Genomic DNA, 18,921 nt, shown 5'->3' on the forward strand with positions numbered 1-18,921 from the left:
ATTTTGATATACAGTAGCATTATTCTTTACAGATGTACATTATAATTGACCTTAAATTTTTTCCATTAAAAAAACACTTCCCCATGTATCACTTCTTACTCCCAAAACACAACCATGAAGATCTTTCTTTCTTTAAGGACATTGTCCTTTCCATGTTGCCTTCTCTTTGCTGCTAGTAACTTAGCATATGAATCACACGCTTCAGTAACTTCGCAGGAGTTCCAATACTTCTGTGATGAGCATAGCATTACCATAGACATCAAAGGCAACTACACAACCAATAGCACCTATCATACCAACCTCAACACTCTTATGTCAAATATTCTCAACAACAAAGAAATCGATTACAGTTTTTACAACGTCTCATACGGCGAGTACCCAAACAGAGTATACGCCATTGGACTATGTAGAGGAGACATTAAGCCAGAGCAGTGCCGAACTTGCCTAAACCAATCCAGAGCCAATCTCACGGCGGTTTGTCCGAATCGCAAGGTGCCGATCGGGTGGTACAACGACGAACTATGCATGCTGCGATACTCGAATCGCAGCATATTCGATCGGATGGACAATGGACCGGCTTATTACAAGAAAAGCGACAAAAACACCACGGATTTGAATGAGTTCAATACAAAATTGAACGATTTGTTGAATGGCTTGAAAAGAAAAGCTTCTTCTGGTGACTCTCGGTTAAAGTATACTGTGGGAAACTTTAGTCTTCCCAATTTTGATGATGCTTATGGTCTTGTTCAGTTCACGCCTGATTTGTCTGGAGAAGATTGTGATAACTGCATAGCTCAATCTATTGAAAGAATATCAAAAGATTGTTGTAAGGATAGCATGGGTGACAGGGTTGTTAGGCCAAGTTGTTTTATGAGATTTGAGACATCGTATCAATTCTATAGGCCAACGGCGTATACGCCACCTTCGCCGCCAGCATCTCCGCCGCCCACCACCACCTCTGTAACTAACCCGTCTTCAGGAAGTATTTACTATCCGTAATAAACATAAAAAAAGTAAAGTCCATAAAATGCATTATGTCCAAAGGAGTTGTTCTAGTATGTCATGCTGTGTTGGCTACCTTAATTATAGTATTTTAAAAAATATTTTTAAAATAAAAATAATATTCTTTTATTGTTAAAGAAAAAATTTAGGAGCCATCTATTACCTAAGCCAACTTAATTCAATCATTTATATTTCTAATTTTAAAATTTTAAAAATTAGAATGGTGAGAGATTTTTTTTATAACAGATTTCTTGTTTTTCAACTAGTTTATTCTAGTTGGCTATCCTCCTAATTAGTTTTCTAGCAAAACTCTATTGTTAAATAACACTTTGTATAGAAAGTATTGTTAAAAAAAGTGTTATTAAAATATAAAAAAATATTACTTTAATTTTAACAATACATATATAGTCACTTTAATCATGGTAGCATAATTTTACTCTTCTCTTCTGCTGTTAAATACTTGTTTATCAAGATAAATTCACTATGCTTTCTTTCTTTGTGACACTGTTCGAACTTCTTATCACTGTATCAACCCTAGTAGCTTAATGCACTTTTATTATTTTTTAAAAAAATATTAAACTTTATTACAAGTATCTAATTAAAAAATTGATGTTAATCTTATGTCCCACTAAGGATTATATATGAAATTTTGCAGGAAAGAGCCACACTTCAGTACCAGTCATCGCCATAACAGTATCTATAGTGGCTATGATTATGTTCATGTTTATTTTTATCCGCAGCACGTATCTAAGAAAGAGGAAGCAAAGGAAAAGCAATTCAAGTGAGTTGAAATGTTTAATTTGATCTATGACTTCATTCAATGTTTGATTTAATTCTTAATAGCAATTTTAACATGTAGGACAAATTTTTATTTGTGTTTTTTCTAGGTTTTTCTTTTCCATTATTTTCACTTTTTTATAAGACAGAAAATAAAAAATATTCTGCTTAAAATAGAAAACTTTTTATACATACTTCAACTACCAAACAAAATTATGTATTGTTTATCTCTAACTCTCTTTTAATTTGTGTTTGAAAAAGCAACTTCTAAACACTGCTTAATACTAAAAAAGTACAATGTATTCTTATAACATAAAAAGACTCACTTTTTTTCTTTCTATCAATTTTGGGAATTACCCGGTTAATTTAAATTGTCATCCATGTCAAACACCAGAGGATGATAACACTGAAGATATGGAAATTGTTGAGTCATTACAATTTAACTTGGAGAGTATACGAGACGCTACAAATGACTTTTCTGATGGTAATAAGTTTGGACAAGGTGAATTTGGGGCTGTTTACAAGGTCAGTTATAGTAGTAATATTAGATGGGTGAATTATAGGATCGCTATGATATGATTGTGGTGGCAATGAAAGTTTGATAAAGCACCAAAAAAAAAGTTTCAAAACTTAACATCACATTTTTTATTTGATCACACTTTTTTTTTCAAATTAAAAAATGTAGCCAAATAGTAAAAAAAATGTGACTTTAACTTTAACTATAATTTTTAAATGTTACTAAAGTGTCATAACTACTATAATAAGAGCCACGAGCCACCACAGAATTTCTTAATGATAAGTTGTTTATGTTTTGTATTCTTAAAATTTGCTATTATATTGTCAAATAATATGATTATCACTTTTGAGTGTGCCTGCATCTTATTTTGAAGAGATGATTTTCTAACTGAGCATACGGAAAATAGTCATCTACAAAATCTATATTTAAAAAAATAAAAAATAACAATATATATATATATATATATATATTCTTGACAAATAATTTCTGGCTATATGTATTGTATGTTTTTACTTGTTAGGGTATTCTCACTAATGGACAAGAAATTGCTGTAAAAAGGTTGGCAAGGAATTCTGATCAAGGAGACCTAGAATTTAAGAATGAAGTGTTGTTACTGGCTAAACTTCAACATCGAAATTTAGTTAGCCTACTTGGTTTTTGTTTGGAAGGAAGAGAAAGGTTACTCGTCTATGAATTTGTACCCAATAAAAGTCTTGATTACTTTATATTTGGTAGGTTTAAATACCTCTATTTTTTTTTCATTTTGGTTTCAAATTAAGTTTAATGAGATCATTTTAAATTTCATGTGCTTTGAATATATACATGTGTAGATCCCAGCAAGAGAGCAAATTTGGATTGGGAAAGCTGCCACAGAATCATTGGAGGTATTGCTCGAGGCCTTGTCTACCTTCATGAGGATTCTCGATTGCATATTATTCATCGTGATCTCAAAGCAGCAAATATTCTTAGATGAAAAAATGAATCCTAAGATATCAGATTTTGGTACTGTGAAACTATTTGCTACAAGTCAAACTCACTCTAATACAAATAGAATTGTTGGAACTTAGTAAGTATATATTAAAATCTACTTAGTTTTCCTTTAGTATTAATATCATTAAGCTTACTAATTGACACTATGTTACCTATCTTGTTATGTAGTGGATATATGGCACCTGAATATCAATTTTATGGACTATTTTCAATCAAGTCGGATGTATATAGTTTTGGTGTATTAGTTCTTGAGATTGTAAGTGGCAAGAAAAGCAGTGGCAATTGTCAGAGTAAGAATCCAGAGACTCTCATGAACTTTGTAAGTCATCACTGTTTTCTCATCATGCCTTCCTTATCTATTTGTACCTTAAGAGTTACCACACAGACCTAATAACAAGGGCTCGGAAGATTAATTGTTAGCACAAATTAATAAAAGGATACTAATCTGAGAAAATTCTTGCAGGCATGGAGAAATTGGAAGGATGGAACAATTTCAAACATTGTAGATACCACATTAAGAAATAGTTCACAGAATGAAATAATGAGATTCATCCACATTGCTTTACTATGTGTTCAAGCAAATGAAGCTGATAGACCAACCATGGCTACAGTTTTACTCATGCTTAATAATCATTCGGTCACACTCGCAGTACCTTTAGAACCTGCATTTTTTCTGAATACAGGATCAAACACATCGACAAAACGACCAGCATAAGAATCAGTCAATGAAGCCTCAATTACTGATCCATATCCTCGCTAGTTTCAAAATACTACGTTTAAAAATTGAAATACATTTTCCTTTAATTTTAGAAAATGTCATGTCAACTATGCTATATAGTATATAGGTACTATATTTGGGTTAATATACTACTTTATCAGACAAAGCTGAAAAATACATAAGGGAAATCACTCCATTCATGAAATTTATTGGTGACTATCTAAGTTTGCAACTTCATACCTATTTGAAACTACTACACTATTCATTTTGTTATCAGTTGCTGAATTTAATTTTGATATCAGTGTAAAATAGTTTTGTACTTACATCCAATTATATAACCCGATATCAGCAAAAATAATACTTTTCACATTAACCTTGTAAATGATCATTAAAAAAAAAAAACAAAAAATGAACAACTGCGTAAAACGTTTACACTGTCAATGCATCAAAATTAAACTCATCACTTGCTATAACTTGTAGTAGAAACACGGCTGTTTTGAAAATTAACAGATTGCATAAATTAACATATTGCATGGAAAATGGCTCTAAAAGTTAAAAACACTGAAATTTAGCAAGAGCATATCTGCCATTAAGGGCATAAATACATGCATAGCTCATTGAGGAGTTACCACTAAATTAACTCAGATATGGAAGCTGCTATTGTTTGATCTCAAACGTAAGCCAAAATCAAACAATATATTCCTACCCTAGATGTAAAAGATGCATTTTGATTCTTGCTGATATCATCTTAGTAAGTACATTCAACAATATACGCCAACTCATGCATCTAGTTCTCATAACCCCTTACCAGTTACCACACACCATCGAGTTCAGGAAAGCTCAACTATCCTTGCTCGTTTTTTGGAATTATGATTTCCCTTTCGTTTTTCATCATCAAGAGATGAAGGCTTTCTACCATCATTTCCAGCATCACCACTTCTGATTCCATCATCCTCGTTATCATCTTCAGCACTGCTTTCATCTGAATCTGTGTCTGTGTCTTTGCCATTAGCGGCCAATGAAATCGCAGGCTGACAACTGGAAATTGCTGATTCAGCAGCAGCCACAGCCTCAGGCGTATTAAGATCCGCAACACCAAGCATCAAATCCTTAAAAAGAAAAAGATTGAGCAAAAAAACTAATGCAATAATCAACTATTTGCAGGTCAGTAGCACGAATCATAGAAATATGACACGGATTAAACAATGAATTACCATTTCAATAACTTTGGATTCATTTCCAGTGAGCTCTTCAATATTGTAACTCTCAGGATGATCCTACAAATTTTCAAAACAAAGCAACAAGAAAATAGATATTCAGTGATTACAACTATAATATTCACTTGTACTAAGTATTAACTAGGTAGTTTCATTTGAACACCAAAGTCCGTAGTGAAATATTGTGAAAAAGAAAATCATTATCATGTATATCAACAATAAAAGCATTCAGTTATCTTCTACTGATAACATCAACAACTACTTAATTAAGAACAAGGGACTAACCCCATACTAAAAATGTAGAACAGTAAAACAACAAAACATGTGAACAAGCAGAGAAAATCTAATCAAGAAAATTCCACAGACCAATGAAACAGATTTTGCCATCAAATATTTAGGTTCTTATTTCATTGCCATCACTACAAATATAAGATTACAAATTTTGATTTCCCAGCCTAAACTAGTTCGCTTCTAAGTTATAACAATAGCTTGGAATATGCAGACAATCCTTTTGGCATTGCACTTGAAAGCGCCAACTAAGAACACAAATCAAAATAAATTAAGAATAAGACCACATCAAAGTCAGACACTGATACGAAACGAAGGATAAACAAAAAGATAAACACTGAAATTGAATAAAAAGATAAATTGAAATTAAAATAGAAAACAACAGAATAGGTTGAAATTGAATACAAAGGGAATTACGCTACTTTTTATCCAATTTTTTGATGCAACAACAAAAGGATTCTCTCAACTTAACTTGTCAACACTATAATTTGGGAATTGAATCGAAGGAAATCACTCAATCTTCTATCCAATTTTCCGATGCAACAAGAGAGTGACTCAGTCGACCTCACTTGTCCATGTCATGGTTTCAAAACCAAAAAAGTGGTTTTTCACACCTCTAATTTCTCAATGACGACTACAATAGTTTAGGAAATATTTATAACCTCATATTAGGTTAAAATAAAGAAAACCCTATGCCCACTGACATAAAACACAATCTACTAACTAAATAAATAAAATTAAAGTACATGAAATTATATTAAACACTCTAATATTTAAAAAATATAAACTAATAACTACTAAATAATACTTAAATTATTCATGACACAAACTTTTGAAGCACGTATCAGACACACTTATGGGCAACAACTCTGGCACTAGCAGAGAATAACTATATCCCTATTGAGATCCAAGTCCAACTGCAATGCTCATTAACTTATTCAAAATTATAAAGTATCATGATTCATCTCACTAGCAGGCAATGTAATTGGGGGTTATGAATGCCATATGCAGCAGCATGATTGTAAAACTTATAAAAGCATATCATATCATATTGAGTCTAATTAAGCAATTTGAATGAATAATAAAATAGGCTGAGACACTAGAAGCAAACAAGAGTAATGTGTTGAAATATGAAGAGAGATATCATTGTTAGATAGTGGTTAGTAATTTGGACAGTGCATTTATGGAGAGTAGTTGAGAAGGTACTCTAGATTTATCACTCTCCTCTCTATATATGTTGGCCTTTTCCCTTGTAACGATACATAACAATTCACACAATCAGTAATAATCTCTCTCCCTTGTCTAATTACTCTAATATTTCCAGCTGAGTAACCATGAATCTTAATATAACATCAAAGACATGGTATCCTCCTTGAAAAATGTTGCGGCGCTGCTGCCGTCCACCATTGTCAAATCTGACCAAAGACCACACCCTTGGCATCCAGCAATGCCCAACCTCTCCAACCTTGTCAACAGTGTTGCACTTCGACAAGCCACGTGTTGCCACATTCAACATATCTCTGACAAACAAGTCACCGACTTCACTTCCACTAGTGCCTGAGGGCACATCAACCACTGTATTCTGCTGCCAACTCCTGCAGCTACTGACACCTCAATGCTCACCTCTTTGTGCTATCTTTGCATATGTGTTTATCTCCTTGATCAAGCCGCTAGTCCACTGCAGTATCAAACTTGATTTATCCCAAATGGGTGCCATGACTATTTGAGTATTGATCTCCTGCTTCTAATAGTGCAAGTCTGACCCTTTTGTTGTCTGTGTAACCTCCTCCAGCATCTCCCTATTCTTACTTTTGGTATCTAATCCTCTTGGCACAATGGTTGCGTTTGTTTATAGGCACGGAACATTGAAGATACAAAGATACAAATTATGTTTGATAGATAAAACATAGACAGAGACAATGCGTGTAGGGACACTAAATTAGTGTATTTTGCGTCCTTTCTGTCAAGGACACAGAAACACTAACAAGAGACAATTTATTTTTCATTTTCTCTTTCAATATTTCTACCAAATTTTCAAAATTATGTTTTTCGTCATATTTTTCTTCCTAAATTTTTGTATGGAAAAAATAAGAGTAAATTAGACTTTTATATTTTGTTCTAGTTTATCACCAAACAAAATACAAGAACATTAATCTTTGTGTCTCTGTCCATTGTGTCTTGTTCTCAATGTTCTGTCTTATCTTGTTCTGTTCTCAGAACCAAACACAGCCAAAGTGATGAATATTGGGTTGTGTTTTCCTTCCAACCTCCCATTGTGAACCATACCAACGGTAATATTTGTCATTCACAGTCTTTGCCAGTTATATGCTATTTATGGCCTCTTTGAAAGACAATGACTGCTCAACCAAGTCGCTTTCCTAGGTTCCTTACCTCCTTACTGGCCCAAGCAGTTCTGGATAGTCCCAGCAAGTCATCAACAGTCCCAGCTACCCCTTGCACAACTCCAGAAGTCGCAACAGGCCCCTGCACATCTTCAACAGTTCTTGCTGGCCCTGACATGTTTCCAGCAGATACAGATGGCCTTTCTTTAGTCTTCATATTATATTTCCACAAGTATTATTGTAAAAAGCTTAGAGCTTAGTAACTTTAGCTTGAGGGTGAGTCTTAGAGAAGTAGTTTATTCTTAAATATCTCATAATATCAAATAATATCTTCTATAGGTTATTTATGTTCTAAGCTTGATAAATATTATCTATATGCTCAAGCTTGTGGGGAAGTGATGAAAGGAAAAGGAGAGGATGAGAGTAAAAACGGAGAGAATGCGAGGATAAGAGTTTGTTAGTTCACAACTGTCAAATAAACATGATGATAGAGCAAAGTAATAAATTTCAGAGCAATTGACACAATTAGTAATAATCTTTCTCTCATTTGTCCGGTTACTCTAATATTTCCAGCTGAATAACCAGGAATAACATAATCAAATTCAAAATCTAGAAAAGATAAAGCATTCACAATTTCAGAACAATATCATCTGATTCCATACTGCACAATGTTTCAAAAGAAAATTTCTTCAGGTAGAATATGGACTAATCTCAACTACTAATGAAAAGGCCGCATAGATCTACCAATTATTCACTTTTACTCAATTATATGATTTACTAACAATGAGAGATAACTATTATCAAATTATTAAACAATTAAAACTACCAATAATCAAATATTTCATTGAGATCTTTAATTATTTCTACCTTCAATAATAATAGTACTACTATTCAAAACCCAACATGAATAATTAAATACTTAAATAAATAAATACGACAAGAATAATAACAGCCAAGTGTTATTAAACAAAAATGAACTTAATTATTAGCATAGGTTCTACTTCCGCCATAAATAAATAAATAAAATTTAAAAATATAAGAACTTGAGATGAATTTGAAACAGTACGTTGGCTTTTGAGAATAGGAGAAGTAAGAGGAGTGCCATTAGGGGGAAGTATCTTAGCTTGAATGCATTGTTCTCTTTTGCCCTTACAAACAAGAAGTGTGGATTCTGCATAAAAGTGAAAAAAATAAAAAAAAATCAAACTTCAACAATAAGATATCTAAAGCAAAATACATATAAAATAAATAAAAAAGAAAAGGGAGAAAAAAATAGACCTAAGGATGAGAGGGGTGTGGCCTTGTGCTCCAAGTGAAGAAGCTCCTTGCTCCTTTCTGCCATGGACAGTGGCGGAGCTTGAAATACAATTTTGGGGGGCCAAATAAAAGATAATTGTCAAGATGTTTTTGATATGGATCTCATTTAAAATAAATTCGTCTAACCTCATCTCTCTGATTTGGGTGATATTGCCGAATTTGAAGTCGTTTTCTAGGGTTTCATTCCAAAGAATTAAGGTCAAACTCATCAGATGCAACTCTTTGAACTTTCGAAGGTTGTATTTCACTTTTTTCGTGATTCATTAAAGTCGAAGAATTATCTACAGGTGTTGATATTATAAAAGTTATATGTTCTCCTTCTTGAATATTAGCATTCCTCTTAAAAAATGCATTAAATCTTTGATTTTTTAAGATTATTTTATATAAAAATTTGAATATATATCCTATAAAATATATAAAAAAGAAGTTAGAAGGACAAATTTTAAAATTTATAATATTTATTGAATTTTTTTATCAATTTATACAAATATAATAATATCAATACTTATTGAATATTTTAATATTTTTTATCATATAAAAAATTAAATTAAATAAACAGTAAAATATAAAAATAATATTAAATTACATAAATAAAAAATACCTCATTTTTTCTATTTGAACTCAAAGGTAGAGGGAGTTTTGCTTATTGAATAGAAAGCTACGAAATGCGAAACACTCAGTTCAGTCCAAATTCAATATGTTTTGAATGTTTAAAAATAAAAACTATTATGTAATAAAAACAAGAGATGAAGATTGAACTTTGATATTTTAAGTCATAGTAAAGTATTTGAGTCAACTGAATTATTTTTTAATTTTTGAAGAAGTATTACTAATTTTTTTAACAAAAATTTGGGAACATAGTCTCCCCTTGTCTCAACTAAGCTCTGCCCCTGGCCATGGAGACTCTGGCAAGTTATGACTTGTGAGGAAAACAAAGGTTCATGATGAGACAAACACAGAGAATAAGGAAAAGAGTAAAACCAACATGGTCCCCGCCCCATCCCCCATTTTGCATAACTTCCCACTTCCCAGTCCCCACACCGTACCCTTGACGATTCAGGGCGGCTTTCGATGTATTGGGGGGTGGGTGGGTCTCTTTAGGCCGGTTTTTCTTCTTGTGTTGTGTTGTTGGGTTTGAAAAAAAAAACAACCTAAAGAAATGAAACCTTCCTAGTTCCTATACAATTTTACGCGGATTTGATAACCATTGGTTACACAATTTGACTAAATTTTGATCACCGAATGCACCTAATTTCATCAAGAAGGGGGCAGATGGGGATAGGGTCGCAGGCGGTGTCCAACATCGAGAAATGGGCTTGGCTTCAATTTGGTAGAGATTAATGTCAGTAAGCCCATTTATTCAATCTCTTTAGCTATCTGGATTATACCCAAAAAACTTAAAAATAAAAATAAAGATAAAAAGCATATCTGGCAAAATCATAATTTCACTCAATTATTTTGGAATAAAATATTTAATCCCTTATATACAATCCTTCGCCCGCAATTGTGTTACAAGCACTATAGATCGGTGACAAATAATGAAGAGAAGTAGAATTCAATTCAATAGATTAATATGGTGTTTCATTATTTTTTGGGCAAAAAATAGAAATAAGTCAAGGAAAAAAATAATTTACGTGAATCGGCCAAAACAAAAACTGTTTCATGAATCCACCAATGCACGTTTATATGTAGTTCGAACCAGCTTAGTTCGAATTCTATTTTTACATAATTCGAACTAGCTTGGTTCGAATTACACACAAACATGCACACACTAATTCGAACCAGCTTGGTTCGAATTACACACAGTAATTCATGGTATAATTCGAATTATGCTGTTAAAAAATTAATAATTTAAAAATTAAAAAAATATTTTTTATTTTATACGTTAAAAAAAACTAACAAAATATTTAATTATGAGACTTCTTTAAAATATTAATGAGCTATCAATTCGAATTTCATACAATACTTTTCTGTCCATTTTTAATAGCTCATGAACATTTTTTAATAATTTTTTTAATAATTTTTTTTAAATTATACTACAAAAAGTATTGTATGCCATGCAAAACAATTAAAAAAAATGGCTCAAAAAATGTTAAGAATACTATAAAAATTTGTAATGTTATAATAACTTAGGTAAATATATGCATGTACTCAAATTTTAAATAAAATATTCTACGTAGTTAATAATAATTTAGAAATAAAAGAAAATATTTTATTCCATATAAAATAATTAAAAAATATATTTTATTCTATACAAAATAATTTTAAAAAATGGCTTAAAAGATGTTATGAGTACTATAAAAGTTTATAATATTCCAGTGATTTAGGTAAATACATGATAAAAATATTTTTCTTTAATTTCTAAATTATTAGTGACTATGTAAAGTATTTCTTTAATATCCTAAGTCATTAGGACATTACAAATTTTTATAGTACTTCTAACATTTTTTAAGCCTTTTTTAAATTATTTTGCATAGAATAAAATATTTTTTGTGGTATAATTTAAATAAATTTATTAAAAAAATATTCATGAGCTATCAAGAATGGGCAGAAGAGTATTGTATAGAATTCGAATTGCTCACCATATAATTTGAATCAGAGTGATTTGAACTTCCCCATGCGTAATTCGAATCATGTAATATCTCACCATATAATTTAAATAATTTTATTAAAAAATTATCATGAATATTTTTTAATAAATTAATTTAAATTATACCACAAAAAATATTTTATTCTATGCAAAATAATTTAAAAAATGGCTTAAAAGATGTTAAAAGTACTATAAAAATTTGTAATGTCCTAATGACTTAGGACATTAAAGAAATACTCCACATAGTCACTAATAATTTAAAAATTAAGAAAAAAATATTTTTATCATGTATTTACCTAAATCACTAGAATATTACAAACTTTTATAGAATAAAATATATTTTTTTAATTTTTAAATTATTAATTTTTTAATAAATTTTTTTAATAAATTATTAATTTTTTAACAGCATAATTCGAATTATACCATGTAATTCGAATCAAGCTGGTTCGAATTAGTATATACGTGTGTTTGTGTGTAATTCGAACCAAGCTGGTTCGAATTATGTAGAGATGGAGTTCGAATCAAGCTGGTTCGAACTACATATAAATATGCATTGGTGGATTCATGAAGCAGTTTTCGTTTTGGCTGAGTTTTTGTTTTGGCTGATTTACGTAAATTATTTTCTCCCTTGCTTATTTCTGTTTTTTGTCCTTATTTAAATTTAACAAATAATAGGGTGTAATAAACATGATTTCGTCTTATTCCAACCGAACCTCTTTGTTCCCCCTCCTACTATGATATATGAACGGGATATAACCCGATTATGATATAGAATTGACTAATTATATGATTCTTAGTTTCTTGGATAATAAATAAAATAAAAAAGATAGACGCACCGGCACACACGGGGGTACACACAAACATTTTATAATTACCATCACTCGTTTCATATCATTAAAACGTCCCAATATTAACAGGAATTCAAATTCATACCACTACATCATGCAATATTTCTTTAGCTTTGAAATGTGCAACAGTAATGTGGTGAAAAAATGTCAAAAAATCATAATGACCTTTAATCGAATGATTTGAAAGTTCACGCTATTAAACTCCTAACAAATGGTATAAAGCACTTCATCAGTTGCAAATTTGTGACTTACTCAGGGTCCTTGCAGAAAAACAGTAACTCCGTAAAAAATTAGTCATCTCTACCAAGGCCATGAAAGCTGAAAAATCTGAAATATGAAATCACAATTCAAAACCTCACAGATAATACTTTCTTTGAAAGAAAAATTGGCTGAAACATTCCTTGAGTAACATCCAACATTATGTTCCTTTAAATTTAACCGACATACTTGTTCAAAACTGAATCCAGGCAAAAAGGTGACTTTTGAGCTTTCAAGAAGACTGTGTTTCTGTACTACCATTGTTTTCTTTAAGAGCCTCAGAATTTTCACTTGCGACTTGCTCCACTTGCTGAGCTTGCTCAGGCTTTGCAGGTCCCGGACCAGCTGATACCTTCACCATTGATGGTCGCAAAAGTCGGTCACCAAGTTTAAAACCTTTCCTAAATTCTTGGATTATGATGTCATCCTCAAACTCAGTTGAATCCTCGCGCATAATTGCTTCATGTAGCTTTTACAAGTAAATTGCAAATTATAATTTATCAGAAAAATTTATCATGAATATCAATCAGTCTTTCATACCTCTGAAGATCACTACATGAAATATTCAAAGAGACTAACGCATTGCGTTTCATTCAATGAAGTGGCTGATGCAAGCGATTTCAAAGTTCTATAATCTTACAGCAGCCAGCTAAAAATAGTTCTCTAAAAATATGTGTTGAGATTCACATACATAATTTGCTACAATGCTCTCCTTTTTTGGCAATTTTGTCGTACAGATTCAGACTCACCAAGTTGGCTCAAAATAATCAAGAATTGCCGAGTTAAAAACGAATCCAGGTCTTCATGAAACCTGAATAAGCTTGATTAAGTGTTTGAAAAAGTTGATTGAATTTCGAGCCAACTGGTTTCCGTGCCTGCATCAATCATGTATGACATCATTATGCCAAAATGCAGAAGAAAGGATAGGGCCAACAATATACTTCTAAAAACATTGAGATAATTTTCATATAAGGAGAAAAGGACTTCAAAATCACAGTGATAATCCAAGGAAGACAAATCATATTGAACAATGGAATCGGGAGGAAATAATTCCATCACTAACCATTCCATCCTACTAAAATTTAAGCAATTCAAACAATGGAAGCTATTAAAATACCTTGGACTCCATTTTCATCTCAAACCAACAAACCAGACAGAATAAGAGCAAAGTGTTCCCAAATGAAATTGACAATTACACTGGCAAGTGTATGGGTATTTTTTACTAAACTACTAACACAACTTAAATAAATACTAACTGTTTTAAAAATATCCTACTATTAAAAATCTAAAGAAAAAAAAAAGGGGGTGGGAGGGGTTCTATTTTTGGACAAAACATTATCACCTACATGATAATAAGAGTTTCTTCTCAATTTAAAAGTCAAATTTGTTTGACATCCTGGAAATAAAAATAAAATAAAATAAAATAAACTGATCACCAACTTACCAATGGATCAAAGGGTTTTCCAACTGTCTCAACTGGTTCAACTCCAAGTGCAGTAAGAATTTCCATGAACTGTTTATATATGCTCTGATAGCTGTTGTTTATTTTCTCCTCTCCTTCTGTCTCCACCTTGATCTGAGTTTTTGCTCTCTCAAAATTATCCAATACAGGCAACAAGCTCTCCATAACTTCCCCCTGTGCATTAGTGACCAGAGAAAGGCGATCTCTCTCGGTTCTCTTCCGGAAATTGTCAAAGTCTGCACTAATCCTTAGAATCCTATCCTTCTCTATTGATAACTCTGCAGATATCGAAGCTATTTTCCTTTCAAGACCTATTTTCTCATCTTCAATGGACTTCAAATATGATTCCAGCTCAGCAACTATGGCTTCATTATTATTAGCTACCGCTTCTTTGTAAGTTTGCAGTACCTCTTGCAAGGGTGAAGATTCCTCACTTTCATCAGCCTCGCTAACCTCATTATGGCCAGCACTATCCTCTACATCAACAGCACCATCCTGTTACAAGAGTTCACCGGAAAATTGAGCTAGAACATGGAAAATCAACTAATCCTAAAAACTCTTGACTCATCATTTTCTTTATCCGAGATAGTCAAAGTTGCAAATATCAAAGATAGGTATGCATTGTGTGTGATTCTTAGATAAGCTTCTTAAAAGAACAAAACCAGAATATTTTTGTTTTCCTTTTTCAAAATAATCTATCCAACCACAATCTAAAGTTCATAATTTCAGAGTCACAGTTTGCCCAAAATAAATTTGTATTCTGGAACTGTCCAAAATTATAGCTTTCCTCAGGTATCATAAACAATTAATATAAAACTATCATATATTATCAATATACCATTGAATATCGCCTCAATTTTATATAGCATCACAAAATGCAAAGTATGATACACACTACTTCAAAGTAAGTCAACATAAAAGTCTCTCATTCCAGTACAGTCCTCAAACCAAGAAATTTTGCAATCAGAAATTCAACTGGGTTCCAATTTCACCCAACCGCACAAAATTTGAAAGGAAAGAAAAAAAAGAACTTAAATTTAATTCCAAATTGAAACTCACCTCAAGCTGAACCTCAGGCTCTTGAACTTGAGGCGAGAACTCGGTGTCTCCTTCGAAAGCGGAAGGGGCGAACTTCGTGAAGCGCAGGGAAGGAATTGAAGGGAACCGCAAAGTGGTGAGGGGCAAAGTGGTCCTTCTGCGGGTAGCAGTTTGTCTGAAAGAGGGAAAGGCAACGCATGAGGGCTTGGTGGCGGCGGCGGCAGAAGAGGAGGAGGAGCGGGGCGGCAGGATAGGTGGCCGGAGAATGAGGGTTCTAAAGACAGTGGCCATTTTGGAGAGGAAAATGAAGATTGAAGAGAGGAAGATAAGGGGAGGGAAGTGAGAAGTGGAACTGTGGAAGGGGAAGTGTTAGCTGTCAGGTGGCGAGTGGAACTGTGGAAGGGCAAGTTTATGGTCAAATCGAAACTCAATCAAGGATTGTTCAATGCTTAAAAATAACATACAAGATAACACAAGCAAAGAGATTAAGGAATTGACCAAGACTTGTAAGGAGACTCTTGAGGAAATTTCCAAAACCCTTAAGCAAACAAGATTCTTTTTGACACACAATTCCGTCAATTAGAATCTTGTTGCACAAAGTAAAACAATATCATTTAATAAAATAGGTTTAGGAAAAATCCGGCAGCATTTCAGTAGTAAATTGGCCTATTTCCCAATTTCAATCAATCAATTTAAATTTCCTATGAATGCATTAACACTTAAATACACAAAAATCATATATGGCTTCATAGGAAATCAGAAAGTGAGCCAAAATACAGCAAGAACAAAGAATACAGCACCAAAACACTGAACTATTTAACAAGCAGGCAAGCTGAATTCAAACATTCAAGTGCAAAATTGAAAGAAAACTTCAGCGGCAATCAATCTTGAAGCAAGAACAGACTGGAAAATTGAAATGGAGCAATTGACAATTTAATTCAAATTCAAGAAAAGCAGCATCACTCCAACAGCCATGAACCAGTCAATAAGCAAGCAATCTGAATTCAAACACTTACACATAAATGAATCTAACGACTAGGTTCAAATCGGAACAAAAATACAGTAGTAGTGACAACCTAGACTCAGAAATTACTCAAAGTTATCATTACTGCACAAACAGTTCAGAATTTGTTCACTCCAGCAAAAGCCTTCAACAAGAATAAGGCAGTAATACAACTATGCAGCAGCATCAAACAAGCCAGTTTAGCACAAAAGTAAATCAATGAAACAGCAACATAGCATCAATAACAATTTAAACCAAACCAACAGCATCAAGCAGCATTCTTTCTTTGAACAATGAACAAAAGTAATGGCCTAAAAGAAACAACAATATACTAGCGACAGCAGCATTCTTTTTGTTGGACAATTAACAGAAAAATAATGGCCTAAAAACACAGCACCAAACAGCAACAAGGAACAATCCAGCAGCATTCCTTCATTGAATTCAGCAATCAATTACAAGTAATAAAAATTCAAACAATTACACATTGCTCAATCCAAGAATGAAGTTCAATTTGAAATAAGGACTCAGCAGCAATGAGCAAATAATGCCCCAAGATACAGCCTCAAAACAGCAATAATGAACAATCCAGCAGCAATAACAACTCAAATTCAGAAATTTATCAAAATCATCATCACTGCAACAGCCATATCTAGGAATTGTTTGTTTCAAAACCAGCCACCAACAAGAAAAAGCAACAATTAACAACCAGGCAGCATTCTGCTCCTTGAATTTAACAACCAATCACAAGTATTCAACATGAATTCAGACAATTAAGCATCCTGAATCAAGTGATTGAGTTCAAATTGGAACAAAACAGCAGCAAAAACAACTTAAATTCATACATTAAGCAAAATTGTCATCATTGCAAACACAATCCAGAATTTGTGTATTCCAAAGAACAGCCAGCAGCATCAACAAATCAATTAAGCAGAGGGGCAAATCACCAGCACAAACAAAGAAGAATTAACCATTCCCAAACAGCAGCAGTAAACAAAACAAGACCTAAATCCACTATCCACGCCAGATTCTCTAACAACCTAATCAACTAACATGCATTTCTAACTAACTTAATCAACAAAAATTAAACTAAGCTAACAGAAAACAGAAAAGGGAATAGAAAAACAGAATAGAGAATGGAACCTGGAAAGGCAGAAACAGAACAGAACAGAGCAGAAGGGAAAGGGATATAGGGGTTGCAGCAGCGGTGGACGTCGGACGTATGGTAGCCGGTGACAGGAAGCTCGCTGCAAGGGATGGAGAACAGGGGAAAGAGAGGCGCGGCGGAAGCAGGGCAGCGGCGATTAGGGTTGCTGGCGGCGCTGCGGTCCTGGGCTCGCGGAGAAAGGAGAAGAAGGTTGGTGGTTTTGGTTCAGTTCTGCGCTGGAGGAGGGGACAGGGTCGCACAGAGGGGCTGGAGCTTCTGTTCTGTTCAGTGAGAGAGCTGAGGCAGAACAGGGATGGACGGCTGGGCTTCAACGGCGGCACTGGCGCGAGCGGTGGTTGGCGGAGGTGAGGCGTCGAAAGGGAGAAGACGAAGAAAGAGAGAAGGAAGAAGAGAAGAGGTGAGGGGCGGCGCTCGGTGGTCACCGACGGTGGTTACGCGGAGGTCGGGTGGCAATGCCGGCACTGAGGGGCGCGGCGTCTGTTCAGTGGCAGAGGAGAGGAGAGTTGGGCAAGGGAAAAGAGAAGAGATGAGGGAAGAGAAAGAAGAAAAGGGAAAAAGGGGCGGCGGTTGGTTCGTTGGTGGGCAATGGTGGTGGTGGGAACTGAAGCGCGAAGGTTCTTAGAGCTCGCACCTAGGGGGCTCTGCGGACGCACATAACGTGGGGGTGCTCCCAACAGAGGAGGGTAAGACAAGCGTGTGTACGCACAAGCGAGTGCGTATGTAAGATTGGGGAAAATTTTGATGCGACGTATACACGTGGTATGCACCACGTGTACGCATGACAGGCATGTTCTAGAAGAAGTATGCATATTCACTTAATTAATTAAAAGTTTTAAACATGTAATTCAAGTCAAAAATACAATTTAAACAAGATTACTAATTATTTATATATGCATTTTAAAACAAAAATTTATTAAAACAAGCATATTTACAAGCAAAAACAAACAACCAATCAAAAATAAACTATTCATATATTCTCATATTAACAATAGCCAACAAGAAAGAGAGAGAATAATTATAGCAGTTCTATTAAAAGCGCACTACTCTCGCTGATTCTCTCTCTCTCTCTCTCTCTCTCCCGTTGAGGTAAACCCTAAAACTTCTTTTGAGGGCCGCCGTCGCTGCCTCAATCTAGGCTGCGGTGGCCCTCCGATGCTTCTATCTCCCCCTACCTCTTTTTTCTTTGCTCTTGTTTTCTTAACTTTTCTCCTTTTTCGTCTCCTCCGTCTCTCCTTCTTCCTCCTCCTTTCTCCTTTTCCTCTGGTTCTGTTCTCCATTCACTACCACCCATTCTGCTCCGTCACCTCTTCAACTTCTCCTCTCTTTTCTCTTTGCCTTCCTAGTTCTTGCTTTAATTTCTGTTTTCTGCTTTTCTTTTAGAGATTTAGA

At 33.8% G+C, this 18,921-nt stretch overlaps 2 protein-coding genes and 1 pseudogene across 5 annotated transcripts; 1 reads left to right on the top strand and 2 right to left on the bottom strand.

Annotated features, from left to right (window-relative positions):
• Positions 1-80: 80 nt before the first annotated feature.
• LOC112696852 (cysteine-rich receptor-like protein kinase 26) lies at positions 81-4,203 on the top strand (annotated as a pseudogene).
• A 341-nt stretch (positions 4,204-4,544) lies between these two features.
• On the bottom strand, positions 4,545-9,249 carry LOC112696851 (uncharacterized). The gene is made up of 4 exons (XM_025749764.3): positions 9,130-9,249; positions 8,918-9,022; positions 5,219-5,281; positions 4,545-5,113 (listed from the first exon to the last, which is right to left on the bottom strand). The coding sequence occupies exons 2-4, from the start codon at positions 8,954-8,956 to the stop codon at positions 4,835-4,837; spliced, it is 381 nt and encodes a 126-aa protein (XP_025605549.1). The 5' UTR covers positions 8,957-9,022; positions 9,130-9,249; the 3' UTR covers positions 4,545-4,834.
• Positions 9,250-12,621: 3,372 nt separating this feature from the next.
• LOC112696850 (uncharacterized) lies at positions 12,622-18,254 on the bottom strand. 4 transcript variants are annotated; one of them, XR_011862420.1, is made up of 5 exons: positions 17,508-18,254; positions 15,386-15,757; positions 14,309-14,821; positions 13,054-13,739; positions 12,622-12,933 (listed from the first exon to the last, which is right to left on the bottom strand). XR_011862420.1 is itself a non-coding variant. In XM_025749762.3 (5 exons), exons 2-4 carry the CDS (start codon positions 15,653-15,655, stop codon positions 13,097-13,099), a joined length of 1,020 nt encoding a protein of 339 aa, XP_025605547.1. In that variant the 5' UTR covers positions 15,656-15,757; positions 17,508-18,254; the 3' UTR covers positions 12,622-12,933; positions 13,054-13,096. The 4 variants fall into 4 exon arrangements, 3 of the variants coding, with proteins under 3 accessions (XP_025605547.1, XP_025605546.1, XP_025605548.1); XM_025749762.3 differs by having other exon boundaries at positions 13,054-13,333; XM_025749761.3 differs by having other exon boundaries at positions 12,622-13,333.
• Between the last annotated feature and the right edge of the window lie 667 nt (positions 18,255-18,921).

The sequence above is a fragment of the Arachis hypogaea genome, chromosome 6, assembly GCF_003086295.3.
Source record: "Arachis hypogaea cultivar Tifrunner chromosome 6, arahy.Tifrunner.gnm2.J5K5, whole genome shotgun sequence".
Taxonomy (NCBI): domain Eukaryota; kingdom Viridiplantae; phylum Streptophyta; class Magnoliopsida; order Fabales; family Fabaceae; genus Arachis; species Arachis hypogaea.

What these genes read in the sequence shown, in the direction of transcription:
- LOC112696850 (XM_025749762.3), bottom strand. Translation starts at nt 15,655, where the DNA reads ATGGCCACTGTCTTTAGAACCCTCATTCTCCGGCCACCTATCCTGCCG. An exon ending in AGCCTGAGGTTCAGCTTGAG is followed by an intron (nt 14,822 to 15,385) that starts GTGAGTTTCAAT and finishes CTCTTGTAACAG; the next exon opens with GATGGTGCTGTTGATGTAGA. An exon ending in GAAAACCCTTTGATCCATTG is followed by an intron (nt 13,334 to 14,308) that starts GTAAGTTGGTGA and finishes TACTTGTAAAAG; the next exon opens with CTACATGAAGCAATTATGCG.
- LOC112696851 (XM_025749764.3), bottom strand. Translation starts at nt 8,956, where the DNA reads ATGGCACTCCTCTTACTTCTCCTATTCTCAAAAGCCAAC. An exon ending in TCCTATTCTCAAAAGCCAAC is followed by an intron (nt 5,282 to 8,917) that starts GTACTGTTTCAA and finishes GAAAATTTGTAG; the next exon opens with GATCATCCTGAGAGTTACAA. An exon ending in AATCCAAAGTTATTGAAATG is followed by an intron (nt 5,114 to 5,218) that starts GTAATTCATTGT and finishes TTTCTTTTTAAG; the next exon opens with GATTTGATGCTTGGTGTTGC.